Here is a 15,283-nt window from a genome sequence, read left to right as displayed (position 1 = left end):
TGCCCATCATGTTAAATAATCACAAAGAACAAGCTTGTAAAGTGTCAACCAATTCCCTTCAGTAGCGTAGGACATACAAACCTTGTAATTTAAGATATTTTACTTGGTCATTTAAAAGTCAGACCTCACCAATGACCCCATTGTAAACTGCATTTCAAACTGCATCATAACTTTCTGAGTAACTAAAGTCGGATTTACTTCAGTTGAATGTTTGAAAGTTCTTGAAAGAGGTTGAAACCCTTACATGTAAACAACGTCACAAAATGAACTTTACCCAACCAGCTGTCAACTTTTACTGACAATTTCCTGACTGATTTAACCTTTACTGACAATAATCCGACCTCTACATTAGCTGGCCAAATAATTCAGCAGTTTGGGGTATTATCTTCAGACACACGGGATGATATGGAAAATATAAACATTCTACTAGTTCTACCAAATTTATTAATTATAACAAGTAATTATGAGTACAAAAATATTTACTAATTATTTATAATGTATTAGCTACTTGAACCGTAATTACATAGATTATGTAACGATATGTTTATCAATTATTTTACAATATACATGTAAAAACAAAATTGCCTTCTTTGTTGTACACTATGTAGTCATTTTTATAACAAGAGCTGTCCGTAAGACAGCGCGCTCGACTTTTTTATTGCTTGCCAATAAAAAAAGTTTTTGCAGTAAAAGGCAATACAAGAATCTCTGTATTTTTAAAGTGAACAATGGCCATGAGCATTAAGATATTTAGTGAAGAATTATTTTACTGAATTGTGTGATACCCTTGAACACTGCAGCAAAGTTTGAAATGTTTAAGTCAAAAGAGGGCTGGTAAGAAAGAAAAAAAAACTGAGTTGAGCCTTAAATAAATTTAATAGTATTAAACCCACTTTGAGAGAATAAGGTATTTTTACATCACTCAGAACACCTTGGTAAATGACATAATAACATAATTTTTCAAGAAATCTATGCCAAGGAAGCAGTATATTTTTGTACAATCAGCATAATATATAGATTTGACTTTGTATGTGAAAGTATTATAGTTACCTTATAATACAAGTAATAGATAAATTTTATCAAGCTTTTTTAGATGTTGTCAGTTGGTCACAAGTGGATCTCTTTCACACAGGCTGTGGGTGACTGGTTACTTTTCGTGGGTCCACTATGTAGATAATGCGTTGTAAAACTGATATTTGAATTACATGAAGGAAGTTCAATTCATTATTTAATGTCATGCTAAATGTTCATGAAATCGTGACATTGAGTATATTTTTTACCAATTGGGGCATCTCGTTGAACACATTCATTCTCACTATCTTCGAATGCTCCTAATTTCTGTATGTAAGCACAGTGTAGCATCACGAAAACTGAATATAAGTTATATGATTTACTGGTAAAAGCCAATTCATGGAAGTCTATCAGTTCTGCAATATATTACAAATTATCAATTTACACTATTTATGTCATATGTACACTTGGTATGTTCCAAAAAACTGTAAATTTTTAAGATTCCATCTCAGTTGAAGAAGAAACTGGTTTGTGGTCCTGAGAAGTAAGTCTCCAGCACAGAACAACTAGCAACTGTTAGATCTCGTGTAACGTATACATGATCTATTAATGTTTTGAAAGTCTGTTTGTGGAGCAGTCAACAAGTTGTGCCACAGTGAAGTACAGCTTCAATATAAGTATCTCTCGGTATCTTTTTTAAATCATGATTGAAATCACCAATATAAATCTGCGGCTGCTGTGTATTGTCCTTTGATATGTTAGATAGAAATGTTTTTACAGTATTCTTCTTTGTTTTTGGAGAAGTGGATAGGAATGAATTTTTTTAGATTTTTTAAGTTTTTTAGTGCTTGCCTATAATACAAAACATTGACAGTTAAGGGCCATAATTCAAATAAAATCTTTGACAGAATTACCTTCTCCTGGACATGTTTGGGAATCATGATTGTAAACAAGTATTCCAACTTTCAAATTAATATCTCAAACAGTTCAGTCAAAAAGTGGACTGGTACTAAAAACTTAACCAAGATTCTAAGTCGATAAAAAGGCCTTAATTTTTAAAACAAATCCTTGACAGAGTTACCTTCTCTTGCGTACAGATGGGGGTAATGATGTGAAATAGCATTAAAAGTTTCAAAGCAATATCTTAAAGGGTTAAGGCAATAAGTGGATTTTACCCATATTCAATGTATTTTCTAAGTCAAAAAGGGGCATAATTCTGTCAAAAACCTTGACAGAGTTATGTCCTCTTGTCTGTTGATGAAGGTCGTGATGGTAAACAAGTATGGTCAGTTTCAAAGCAATACCTCCAATGGTTTTGAAATAAAGTGAGGTGGTACAAAAAACTTAACCAAGCTCAATACACTTTCTAAGTCAAAAAAGGGCCATAATTCTGTCAAAAACCTTGACAGAGTTATGTACTCTTGTCTGTAGATGGAGGTTATGATGGTGAACAAGTATGGTAAGTTTCAAAGCCATACTTGTAATACTTCTGAAATAAAGTGGGGTGGTACGAAAAACTTAACCAAGGTGTGACGCCAACGCCGACGCCGACGCCGACGCCGGGGCGAGTAGGATAGCTCCCCTTTTCATAGAAAAGTCGAGCTAAAAATAAACTTTTTAGTAAAACATAGTGTAACCAAAGTCATGAAAATAACCCATGAAATGTTCAACAGTTCACCGTGATGATTATATCGGCGTTACTATTGCACTCCTGCGTTGTTGTTGTTTGTTTGTTTTTTGTTGTTGTTTTTTCACATTCCTGTGTTAGGGGTATACACGACATTTACTTAGTCAGCTAAACTGTTGAAGATGTAGTGTTTAATGATGTATGTAATCTTTAAAGGCAGACACCTTTTACGTTAATATAAAATACTAAATTAGTGTGAATCAAACAATACAACAGCATGCAGTAAAGCAAACGAGTTTGATAAATGAAATATGAAATCTACAAAAATATGATTTTCCATTTTATCATATATACACTTAGAATATTGAAAACAACACACAGTGTATCACTTTAACCTCCTTACTAGGTACAAAAGTGACACACAATTTATTACTTTAACCTCCTTAATTTGTACAAAAGTGACACAATTTATTACTTTAACCTCCTTAATTTGTACAAAAGTGACACAATTTATCACTTTACATTTCTGTCCTATATAGTTACAAATTATAAACAATATAAAAACTACAAATTAATTATTATACGTCTGGTTATAATACCATTTTCTTTGGAGCCTAAATATTTGAACTTTTCATTACTTTTCTTGCGCAAGAAACAACAGGAAGTAGACTGTGTTATCCACTGTGATATAACTGCCAATGGAGCTGAAGAACATACATTTTGGACAGGATGTTTGTCTTAACTTCAGAAAGTAACTTAAAACCCTTTAACAAAACTCACACATCAAACATTCATTATTATTCTAAAAATGTCATTATACACAGTGTTGACAATTACAGAAGCCAAAGAAAAAATATATACAATGTTATAAGACTTTTACACTGGCTGCCGGTACAGACCGGAATATCTAGCTCGAGGGTAACTGTTAACGGCGGTAAGGAGGCTCTGTCGAGTTTCCGCTAAACAGTTACCCGAGAGCTAGATATTCCCGTCTGTACCGACTGCCGGTGTTTGATTCTTTTTCTTGCATATTACATGTCAATTATTTTCGGAATAAATATTACGAAAACAGATATTCTCATTACGCACTTTTTTCTTACAGTAGCGAAATTATGAAATATGAAATTACAGCTTCATTCATAACGGAAACAATGACGGTCATCCTATGAACGCATTCATAAAAGGCACGCAGCAATGACGTCATTTAAAACACGCGACTTGTCTTACATTGGGGTGTAAGACAGGGTTTTCTAGCACCGACGTAAATGGTAGAAAATCCTGTCTGATATGCAAGAATATAAGAATCTTACACTGGCTGTCTGTTCAGACCGGAATATCTAGCTCGAGGGTAACTGTTTACAGCGGTAACGAGGCTCTGCTGAAATCCGCTAAGCAGTTACCCGAGAGCTAGATATTCCCGTCTGTACCGACAGCCAGTGTTTGATTCTTTTTCTTGCATATTACATATCAATTATTTTCAGAACAGGAAATTACGAAAACTGATATTCTTATTACGCACTTTTTTCTTATAGTAGCATATGAACTTACAACTTCATTCATTAAAGGTCAAATGACGTCATCCTAAGAACACAATTTATTCATAAAAGGCAAACGGCGATGACGTCATTTAAAACACGCGACTTAGCTTGTCTTACATGGGGGGTGTAAGACAGGGTTTTCTAGCACCGGTGTAAGCGGTAGATAATCCTGTCTGATATGCAAGAAATATATTTACAGGTACATTAAATAAAGAAATTAAAAAACTGCAAACATTCATAATGAATATTAAACCTAGAAGTACAAGCACTAGAGCATATTTGAGTTTTAATTTTGATCCTAACCTTTGAACCTCAATGAAAGGAAGCTAGATGCTTTAATTTCAAAGTAAAATTGAAATAATTCTATACATTTCATACTAGTATGATTATAGTTTGTCCCATCAAATTTAAGCAGTTCATTTCTTATTAAATACTCGTATAATAGTAAAATCATTTAAATTAATGTCATGTTTACACTGACGTCAATATCTCAAAGCAATGCAAAGTGCTATCCATAAATACACTTAACACCTCCAGGAAAAAAGTTCTTTGTGATCGATATCAAATAAGTTGTTCATTTCTGTACTATAACTAATAGTTACCTAAATATACGCACAACTTATTTGATGAAAATAAGAAATTTACATAATGTATAAATATTTACAAAATTCCACAGAAAGTAATCACCTACAGTTCAAAATATACACACATGTATGCCGTTTCTACCTAACTTTTGTATGAGTAATCTGATGTTCTTCCTTTAGCATTTCCAAAAAATAATAGCTGTTTGTTTCAAAATCTTACAAGTTACTATGAATGCGATGTTTCGAATCATTATTAACGGCGAACGTTCTCTAATACATGTATGTTATCTTAATCATACTGCTTTCTCCGCCCACCTCCACAAGGACGACCACCTCCAATAGGACGGACATTTCCACAAGGACGGCCACTTCCACCAGGACGATCCGGGGCGTACTTTAGGCACATCATAATTGCATTTGTGACGTCATGTTCTGTTATATTTGTACTATAACTGTCTGTAACTTGTGACCTCATAACGCTGGCTAAAAGTAAAATACATCAAATACTCATATTATATGGCTAAATATAAATTGATAAATAAAAATAATAAGTTTTATCGATTTTTATGGCTAAAAATAAACCTGATAGGACACAAAATCAGTTTTATGGCTAGAAACAAAACAGATAAGTCAAATTAACAGTTTATTTGGCTAAAATAACATAGCTAAGTAATAAAAAACCAGTTTATATGGCTAAAATAAAAATAAAATTGATAAGACAAATAAAAGGTTTTTATGGCTAAAAATAAAATAGGCAGGTCAAATATTAAGTTTAAATGGTTACAAATAACTTTTAATACATATTATTATGGCAACATACACAAAAATGTACTTGAAAGCTCTAACAGAAGAAAACAAATCGCAAACAGTGTTTTAACTAATAGAAAATACAAGCTTTACATAAACTTTTTAATCTATTCTGAATTAGTAAATATATTCAAATACATTAATCTCGGTAAAAAGGCTGCTGCGTTTGATGGTTGTTCATACGTTATAAAAAAAGAAGAAGAACTTACTAATCAATGTTGAAATATATAAAACTGAACATAAAATATTGAAAGGTGACTTACAGATAACTAGTCCACACACTGGTGAAGCTTTGAATGACAACTTTTGTTTGTTTCCCGCCATGTTAAATTTGGACATCAGTTCATTAGACATCAACCTGAAAATTTACAGTAATGTCTGATAATTATGAAACATTTAATTAAAAATATAAATCTATTTCTTTAATTTAAATCATAACTATGATTCGCTCTTAAAATTTCAAATGAAAAATCAAATCGTTGCTAAAAAAGAAATCTAAAGAAATAGTCTTAAATTTTCATTATACTATTTTTAACAGCGTGAGAAAAAAGCAACAGTAGGTACATACTTCTCCATTATTTTTTTGACAATGTCTCTCAAGGTCAACCCTCCAATCATTGACAGCGTCTTTACCTGTAGAATATTCACTTATTAATGTTACATTTAATAAATTTCATAAAAACAGATATAGAGACACTTCATTAATAAATTCGGTTTCATATCGACTTCAGATCTTATTTTGGTGTCCAGGCAACCAAAATGAGTTTTATAAGCATAAAAATCTGCATTCCTCATTGTGACGAATTTCTGTATGCATGAGAAACTCCGCCTTCAGATCATCCGTACATCAATAGAAAATCAACAAACATGTCCTAATTTAACGGTATATTGCCGTATTGTAACGGATGTTTTCATACAAATTGAATCTTTTTAATGAGATGATTACTTTTTTTCTGAACCCCAGGCCTAGTGCACAGTGAAGCTAAAACGGTTAAAGTGTGTTTGCACAAGAAAATCTCATATTTGCTGTGTCCCGGATAGCACATATAACACTGTGAAGTAGCACATACACGAGCTGATTATAGTCTTCATTTGCATGTTAAAATTCGTTAATACCGTGGTTGTTAAACCGTAATTTATGAACAATTTTGTTTTAAATGTACAACAAACTCAAAGTTTAATGAAACTGTAAATTCTGGTTTTTAGGCCGCAGGCAAAAGCTTTATATCCAAAGTTTTTTTTTAATGTAATAGTACCTTTGACCTTTACTTGCTCAATAATATTCTTTACATATGAATCAGCTTAATTTAAACATGAATGGCAAAGCAAGAAACATTGTCCTAAATTTTCTCAGACTGGATAGTAAAATAAAAAAGCAGCATAGAAACGGGAGTAAGTCATTCAAAATGCTTCAGACTTACCCACTTTTGGGTAAAAAACAAAAGTATTACTTTCTGAGTATATATCTTGCTATTTATGAACATGCCAAATTGAGATGAACAAGTAATGTTATTAACGAAAAATTTAACTTAACAAAAGGAATTTCCAGGAATAAAATCAAAGAATAATTAGGACACAACTTTTAAAAAATAGCAATAACTGAAGCTTTAAATCTTCAAAAATAGAATCATCCAATTTATAAAGTTGTAAGCATTGCAATTTGACCTTAGCAATAAAAAAAGGCCATAATAGTAAACTTTAATCTACACCTTTTCTGAAATAGAGTTAAAATATTTATAGTCCATAAATGCATACCAAACTTTCAAGTGTAACTTGATAAAAAGAGAACAAGGCTTTAAACTTAAGTTGAAAAAGATCACAAAATTGATAAAATTTGTCCCTCCAATATGAAAAAACTCTTTATCGGATAAAATAGTACAAATGTAAGTAACACCTAACTGTCTTAAACCTAAGGTAAAATTTAATCTAGCTGACGCAAACATGTAAGTTTCTTCCGTACATCAAAATAGAAGAATTTAATAAAAAAATTTTATCTATAACAACCTGATTTATCTGTGTTTAAATTTATACCTCAATGTTTCCACTGTAATTTTGAACTGTCAGACATTTTCAGACTCGTTTCCGTGTAGTGTCAGTTGATTTAGTAATTTAGTCATCAATTAAGTTCCTCTGGCCTAATATTTGAACTTTATCCATGCAATGAACATAAATATGGATTTGTCCGTCTTACAATATGGAAAAAAAAACATTCATCATTCACGGAAAATAACAATATAAGTAAAGACTGAATAGCCAACAGCACAGCCTATTATCAGACCTAGGGTTACTATAAAATTATTTTTGTTGAGGTAGAATCAGGCAGGTTGAAGATCAAAATCTTGATTTAAAAAAAAATAAACTCACCATTTTTACTCTTTCCTCTGGGATTTTAATCTTTACTTCTAATTCCTTTAAATCCTCCAATGTTTCCACTTGATTAATTTCATAACTGTCAAGAACATTTTCAGCTCGCCTTTTTCCAGATTTAAGTGACAAAATTTCTTTTTTCAAGTCACTCAACATAAAAAGCATTACCCTCTGGAATCCTAAAATGAAATTTGTTCTCTTATTTCAGTACATGTTTGTGCAATAAAATATTTTTCCTTTTTCATATAAAAATAAAAAGCATTGTTTTTATGCAAGATATGTTTCACTACAACAGCATAATAATAATCTGCTGGACGAGCTATACATAGAGGATATTGAATGAGTGTAAGTTTAATACTGAATTTTTGAGTTGAATAAAATTATATAATGCGAGCCTTTCTGGCGAGCATAATATTATTATATTCGACGAGTTCAGTGAATTTTGTAATGAACTTACACGAATTTAATATTCTATTTATCACATACCAAAAATAAAGACCGTTTGAAGTGAAAAAGAACCATTTTTCATTGATGCGTCTATAGTATAACGCTTACACTTTGCGCGTCTGAACGCTATGTTTATATAAAGTAAATGACGTAACGTCCAAATATATGCACGGCCGTGCAATACCATATTTACGGAGTCGCAAAACGGTACGGGTATATGATAAATAAATATTTAATATCTTATCATATTGCTGCATAAACCCTTACCACGATAAATCTCTCAGATGGACGTTTCCATCTTTAAATCTGGACAGAACCATTCATCATTTACAGGGAAAATTACAAAATAAGTATTGACTGAATAGCTAACATTGCAGACCATGCATGTAACATGACCATGAAATAAGCTTAAAAAACCTGTGTAGGGCAGTTGTTTGTTTGCTGTTGAACGTAGAAAAGTAAGAACAAGGAAAACGGGGCAGAAAATTCGGAAGAAACAACTTCTACATCAATCAGAATGAAATTACTTTGCTCATAGACAGTCTAACAGTAGACATAGACAGTAAGTACAGTCTAACTTGCTCCAACGACCACGTGTATTTAGCGACATAAATTGTCTTATGCGACCACTACATAATCCCCCGAGCATTTTCTCTCTATATCTGTAATGTGTTAAGCGACTTTGGCTCAACCTGCGACCTCTTAGTCAGCTAATTGAAATCAATCTTTTAGTTTCAACATATTTTATTGTATATACATGTACATACATACATAGAAATTCACAATAATACACAATTAAACACAAATACATTAATGTAAATATACAAAAGGGTTGAGCCAAAAGTTACAACATTATCCATCTTTTATCAAGCGACCACTTGTATAAGTACAAGTTTTGCTATCATTGATGTAAAAAAATCGCTATAAATTGAACAAGAGGGCCATGATGGCCCTGAATCGCTCACTGAGATACATTGCTAATAATTGATAATAATGTTAGCAATTCTTCGAACCAGACGAAAGTAATAAGGGAATATTGGGTGCGCTATTTTTGCTAAATAAACCCAAACTTTATTTGCCTAACATATTTATAGATATCCGCTAGAAAAGATTACGTGGTGAAAATTATAGATCATCATACAAGAGGAATCGAATGTTTTTTTCCTAAGAAAGTTTATATTAGCTTTGTGAACTCTAGGGCTGGTCAAATTGTAACAAAAGGGGCAGTTTATCTTCTAAAGATGATCGCAAGGTGATGCTACATGCCAAATATCTACGCTCTGGCATTATAGGTTTTGAAAAGATTTTTAGGACGTTTTTCAATATTTCCATTTTGTATTCCAAGAATTTGATTTATATCACTTTTAATTGTTTGTTATCCACCTAACAGCTTTCTGGGATAACTTACCAGTAATTTACAACTTCTCCGCAAGTGACCGACTATATTAATTTCCCGTGATTTCTGAATCAACAATGAGGGACGAATCACCACTAGACCCAATGTCCAAGATTAGTTGTTGCGAAGAAGACAATGCTTTAATGCCAAACAAAGATGTCGTACCTTTTATTGCTATCCTTATTAATTCGTTATTTGTTTTGAGAGTTTGGTCTTGAAAATAACTTTATAATCAACAACTTTTTTTCAAACTAATTGCATTTGAGTATTCTTTCGTTACAGCAAATAAGCATTTAGTATTTGTTACATATTGTTCTTATTTACAAAAAAAAATGATATAGTGTTAAAGTCACGTTTACTGTACCTTATATACACACACGATAATTTTATTTTATGATAAAAACATTTATAAGATGGTGGTTGTGGTGATAGTTTACCCTTTGGCAGTAAGCCACTTGGAATATATTTTAAGAAATACCTCATAATTCGAAACACTAATGAATCGTTAATAACAACTACCACTTGTCCAGAACCTTTGCTATAACTTTGACACGTTAAAAAATATCCAGCGTTTCGGCTAATTATCTGTGATCTAAATGTTTATTAATACTTTTTTTTCAGAAAGTCCCTTATAGCACATATCATGATGTTATGTAAGAGTGACTGATTCATAAAACCGTAGAATGTTTGTTGTACATATGGAGTCGTAATGCTCCTTTCCGTATAAATCCCATATTGCACAGGTTGCAGGTATACGGTCTTTCTCCCGTATGTATCCGTATATGTTCATTTAGATGACCTCTCTGTTTAAATAGTTTCCCACAGTACTCGCAATCCATTCTTTTACGTTTCTTATCATCAGCGTGTTGGTCAGTCTGCTGTACAAACAATATTGCACTTTCTATGGGGTCTTTATATACGTCACCAACTGGAATAAACAGAAAACGAAAGGTCATGAAAAAATTCAAATTAGTATTTATAATTAGCCAGACGCATAAGTAAAATATATAATAAAATATATTAAATGGTCTTTGTAGTTAATTGACGTAAATAGCATATTCGAAAACCTTAGTAATACTTGACCTACCATAGTTAAATATTATATACAAGTTTAGATTAAATATGTTAATTTCTGTCTTCTTATAAAATAACGCTTATTAATAACTATAGGTATAAACAAACATTGATATGCACAATGTGTACATGGTTTGTTGTACAACAATATATTTATATATTCATATTTATTTATTTATTAAAGTCTCATCTATATACATGGTACAATATAATACAACATAAAAATATCAATTGAATATTATATAGCCATTCTATACAGAACTACAACAATGATCAGTCGGTAATACAACAGGTCAAAATCAAGGCAGTTGGATTCTTCCTATTAGCCATAAATCAAATACATTTATAATAAGCCTGCCTTGGATGTCGACAAAAGTTCGGCACCGACTGATAGTGATAGTTAATCACCGGTAAAAATTATTTAAGGTGATCTTACTGCAATGCTTTCTCGCCAAAAATTCTGATATCGGCCAATAACGTAATAAATCGGTCATTTCCGAACATTATTTTTCGTAATCTTCGGTATAACAATAATTTTTAACCGTTTACAAACGGAATTTATTACATTTAACAATAAAGGATGTGTGATTGTAAATAATTTAATGCCTAATATTTCGAAAAAAAAAACGTTCCGGAAATAATCGATTGGCTACGATATTAGACGAGGTTAGAATTTTTTGGCGGGAAAGCATTACAGTAAGACTACCTTAATATCACAAACTCTTCTAGCAAGTATGTAATACGCCTAGTAGTAACTCTAGATGCATCATAAAATTAGTTCACTACACAGTCCGTTGCCCATTTTGGCATTTCTATGAATAAATTTCATTTTATTGACATTTTCTTTTAAGAACTTTTGATTAATATATAAATGTCCACATGACAAACAGGTAATACTTATTTAAAAATTGGACCACCGATATTCTAAATAACAAGTATGTCGTCGTCGTCGGATTTTTTATGTTTAAATAACAAGTATGACATATTAGTAAAAAAATATCTTTCACAAATCCAGATAGTTCTAGCTATTATTGGGGCTTATAAAACTGTGGAAATCATAATAAACCCATTAAAGTCATAAACTGTTGGTAATATTAATGCTGACTTTATACGCACAAGTTAACATTTAATACTAATTTAATAGTTATCCAGGCAATCTTGATTTAATGTTATTGATTGTTTTCTATTAATTCTAGTAATGTTTAAAACTCAAATAAAAAGCATATTAATTAAATATTACTAAACAACAAGGTAAGGGCAAAATACACAGTATGGTGTTAGTCAACAACAGTATCAAGAAGTTTTCATTTTATCTTCTTTGAAATATGAAGATAAATAAAACAAGTGTGACAGACAATCATTGCATTAATTCTATATTATTGTAAGTCTTTGTTTCATTTTCTTTAAAGCACCATGACTGCATTTTTCTGTTCTCATGGCCTTAGGTGTTTATTCCACGTAGATAGTTTAAAAGGCCTATTAATTAAGCCTCTAAAATTATATATGTTTAATTTTCAAAAACTTTTACTTTTGATGTCGTGTAACAGTTTTCAAAACATTACTCATTGGCCAAATACCTGAGCTATCGTTTGCGAAATTTGCATTTTTGCAGTATGTTTAGTTATAATGAGAGTATTTTGTATAGAAGTAAACTACTACCTTATTTATAATTTACTACCTTTATAATAAATAATTTCACATTCACATGTACATTTTGAGTCACTGTTACATCTCCAAATGTTTTAGTTAAAGAGATGTTCAAATGCCAATGTTTCATCTAAAAACAGAAATAAAACACTAAAGTCTTGTGATAAAAGCAATCTCGTAAAGTTATTATGTGAAACAAAATCAGAATGTTTCATGAAATAAGTACAGTGGAACCTGTCTAATCAGAACACGTCCGGACTACAAAAAAAAGTTCAGATTACAAAGGTTTCCGGATTAGATGTTTTTATGCATATTTGTACATGTGAACGGCAGAAGAGTTTATGGAAAGAAAAAACGGAAATGCATATGAAATTGATACATTTTTAATATATGCAATCTTATAAACTCATTATACAGATTCTATATGTTTCTGAAGCATATGAAGACGTAATAACCGCTCCCGAATAAAACCCTTATTACAAAGTGTGCAATTATAAGGGCGCTCTCCGGTATGTGTCCATCTGTGTTCATATAAATGTCCTTTATGTGTAAACATTTTCTCGCAAAATTCACACTTCATGACCTTCCTATTCCGTGATCTTTTTCTACTGAACAAACGTTTGGGTTTGAAGTCAACGTTATCTCGATTCATTTCAATAACTGAAAATATAAAGAAACATGCATATTATATTGGTTCTAAAATCGATTTATAAATGTTTTACTCATATGGAGTTTCATATATAGTAGTGGAGTACGCAAATGGCAGTACCGATATTGTAGATACATGTATGAACGAGGGATATATATATAACTAACAATCAGTTTTACAATAAGGACATTTTAGACGCCTTCCTATTTACTGAATAATTTCTTTTTAATTTTCAGATGTTCGCAATTTTGAGTTCATCATCTGATTTTCAACTTTACATCCCTAGACCAAAAACTGAACAATTTCGTCTTTTGTTGATCCTGAATCTTGTATTTGGAACAGCCTTCTTGTTTTACATCAAATCTTCTATATCTGAACAATTTTAAAACCTTATACTTGAGATATTATCACATACACGAATGTAACATTAAAGCAGCATGCCTCCAGATTCATGCTAATTTTCATAAAAAGATTGTGAAGTGTTAACAAAGAAAATAATTTACACATTGCAAACAGCTCTTGCAATCCACATACATTGTCAAAAAGAGGTCAAAATAAGCCCTAACTGCGTTAGTAACGCAGTAGAAATATGGTGATAAATACCGGAAATCAGCCCCTAATCGCATGTAACATGTAAATCATAATAAACATTTTACTTTTTTTTAAATTATAGCACATTTTTCTCAAATCTAATTTTCTTAAAATATTTCGGCTCATCTTGCGGCATGTAGCTTTAAACTATTTTAATAGTTTGAATACGTTAATTAATATGGTTTCTTGTTGACGACCTCGTGGATGAATGATATGTTATTCAAATGAGTTCACTCGTTAAATAAAGTCTTTATTATTAGTATACTATTATCATTTTTAACCCGTCTAGTAATTTTTAACGAATTTATTATACAATAAACCTCGTTCATAAGTGATAGAAAAAAAGTTCTTCATAAATTGACATAAGCCTCGCGGCTCGGGTTATATTTCCAAATAACCGTTTATATAGGGCCATATAACCTGTCAAAAATCTTTATAACTAGAAATATAATAATCTTTATAACTAATAATACAAAAATTAAAAGCGGCGTTACAAGTCGTGCAATATTATAAACATGCTCGGTAACCAATTCTGTATACCGTATACCAGTTCCACATGTAGCTCATAATTATGGAATGTGTTCAGTGGGTTCCGGAAGGTGTTCAGTGGGTTCCGATGATGTTTTATTAATTTCATAATAAACGTTATTGTATACAGAAGAATAACCATGAATAAAACCTAAAGTTACAATATAATCCTTTGCCCCCGTTGATTTAACAAAACGTAAGGGAATTCAATACCAAAACGAAAGTTGATATATAAACAGTTAAACTGTGCCCGATCAAACTGCGGGCATTTGTTGTATACTGATGGCAAAGGTTATCATTTTAAGTCCAACAGGTTTAAATGTTTAATATTTACAAATGATGGAAAAATTAACACCATCCATTGTAAAAACGGTCATATGTAAACACGATAAATATTTAACTTTCAAAATGTTTAATAATTCACATATATTTCATGGGTTATGTACATATTCCGCTTCTGGCTTTAACATCGTGAAAAAATTATCAACTTAGTAACTTACAAAAAATAAACATCCAAAGGCAATAGCGTCATGCATATATATAACAATTAATGACAATTTGCAAAAAACGATATGTACAAATATCGATAAAGAAAACAAAAAGTGAAGAAACGATATGTACAGATATCGATATAGAAAACACAAAGTCAAAATACGTGAATACAAAACCGTTATGTACAAATTTTAACAGACTTATCATTGTGTTCGGCTATATATTTTAACATGGCGCCTTGAGTAAGAGCAACAACGGCGCTAGTTCGCGTGACTTTACCCGTTAACGCATACTTTCTTTTCCGTTTTCCTGCATGCACAGTTATTTGTGTGCAAAAATCTAATGTTCACATTTAGTATAAGTAGTAAATTATCGACGGTTTGGAGGACTAAACATAACTAAGTCTCCGTTACTTGATAAAACAGATTTTGACACAGCCTTCACTAATACAAGTTTGTTATTAATGAAGATTTCACAAACAAACATGCAATGAACACATTTCGATAAACGTTTGACCATGTATTT

General features: G+C 31.4%; 1 protein-coding gene across 7 annotated transcripts in view; it reads right to left on the bottom strand.

Moving 5' to 3' along the window:
* Window positions 1–15,283, bottom strand: part of LOC132744376 (sal-like protein 1) — an 85,871-nt gene that overhangs the window by 15,584 nt on the left and 55,004 nt on the right. For 2 of the 7 annotated variants that reach the window (XM_060733074.1, XM_060733075.1), the window contains exons 5-8: window positions 7,932–8,113; window positions 6,136–6,200; window positions 5,831–5,925; window positions 2,621–5,243 (exon numbers count right to left, since the gene is read on the bottom strand). The exons of 2 other annotated variants lie outside the window; for them this stretch is intronic. In XM_060733074.1, coding sequence (XP_060589057.1) covers window positions 5,050–5,243; window positions 5,831–5,925; window positions 6,136–6,200; window positions 7,932–8,113 — 536 coding nt within the window. In that variant the 3' untranslated portion in view covers window positions 2,621–5,049. Of the gene's footprint in view, window positions 1–2,620; window positions 5,244–5,830; window positions 5,926–6,135; window positions 6,201–7,931; window positions 8,114–9,779; window positions 10,706–12,892; window positions 13,159–15,283 lie in introns of those variants that run through there. 3 more of the 7 variants (XR_009627690.1, XM_060733090.1, XM_060733093.1) reach the window with 3 other exon arrangements.

This window comes from Ruditapes philippinarum, unplaced genomic scaffold, assembly GCF_026571515.1.
Source record: "Ruditapes philippinarum isolate M1 unplaced genomic scaffold, ASM2657151v2 ctg3261_1_1_1_1, whole genome shotgun sequence".
NCBI lineage: Eukaryota > Metazoa > Mollusca > Bivalvia > Venerida > Veneridae > Ruditapes > Ruditapes philippinarum.
This window is presented reverse-complemented; position numbering and strand designations above follow the sequence as displayed.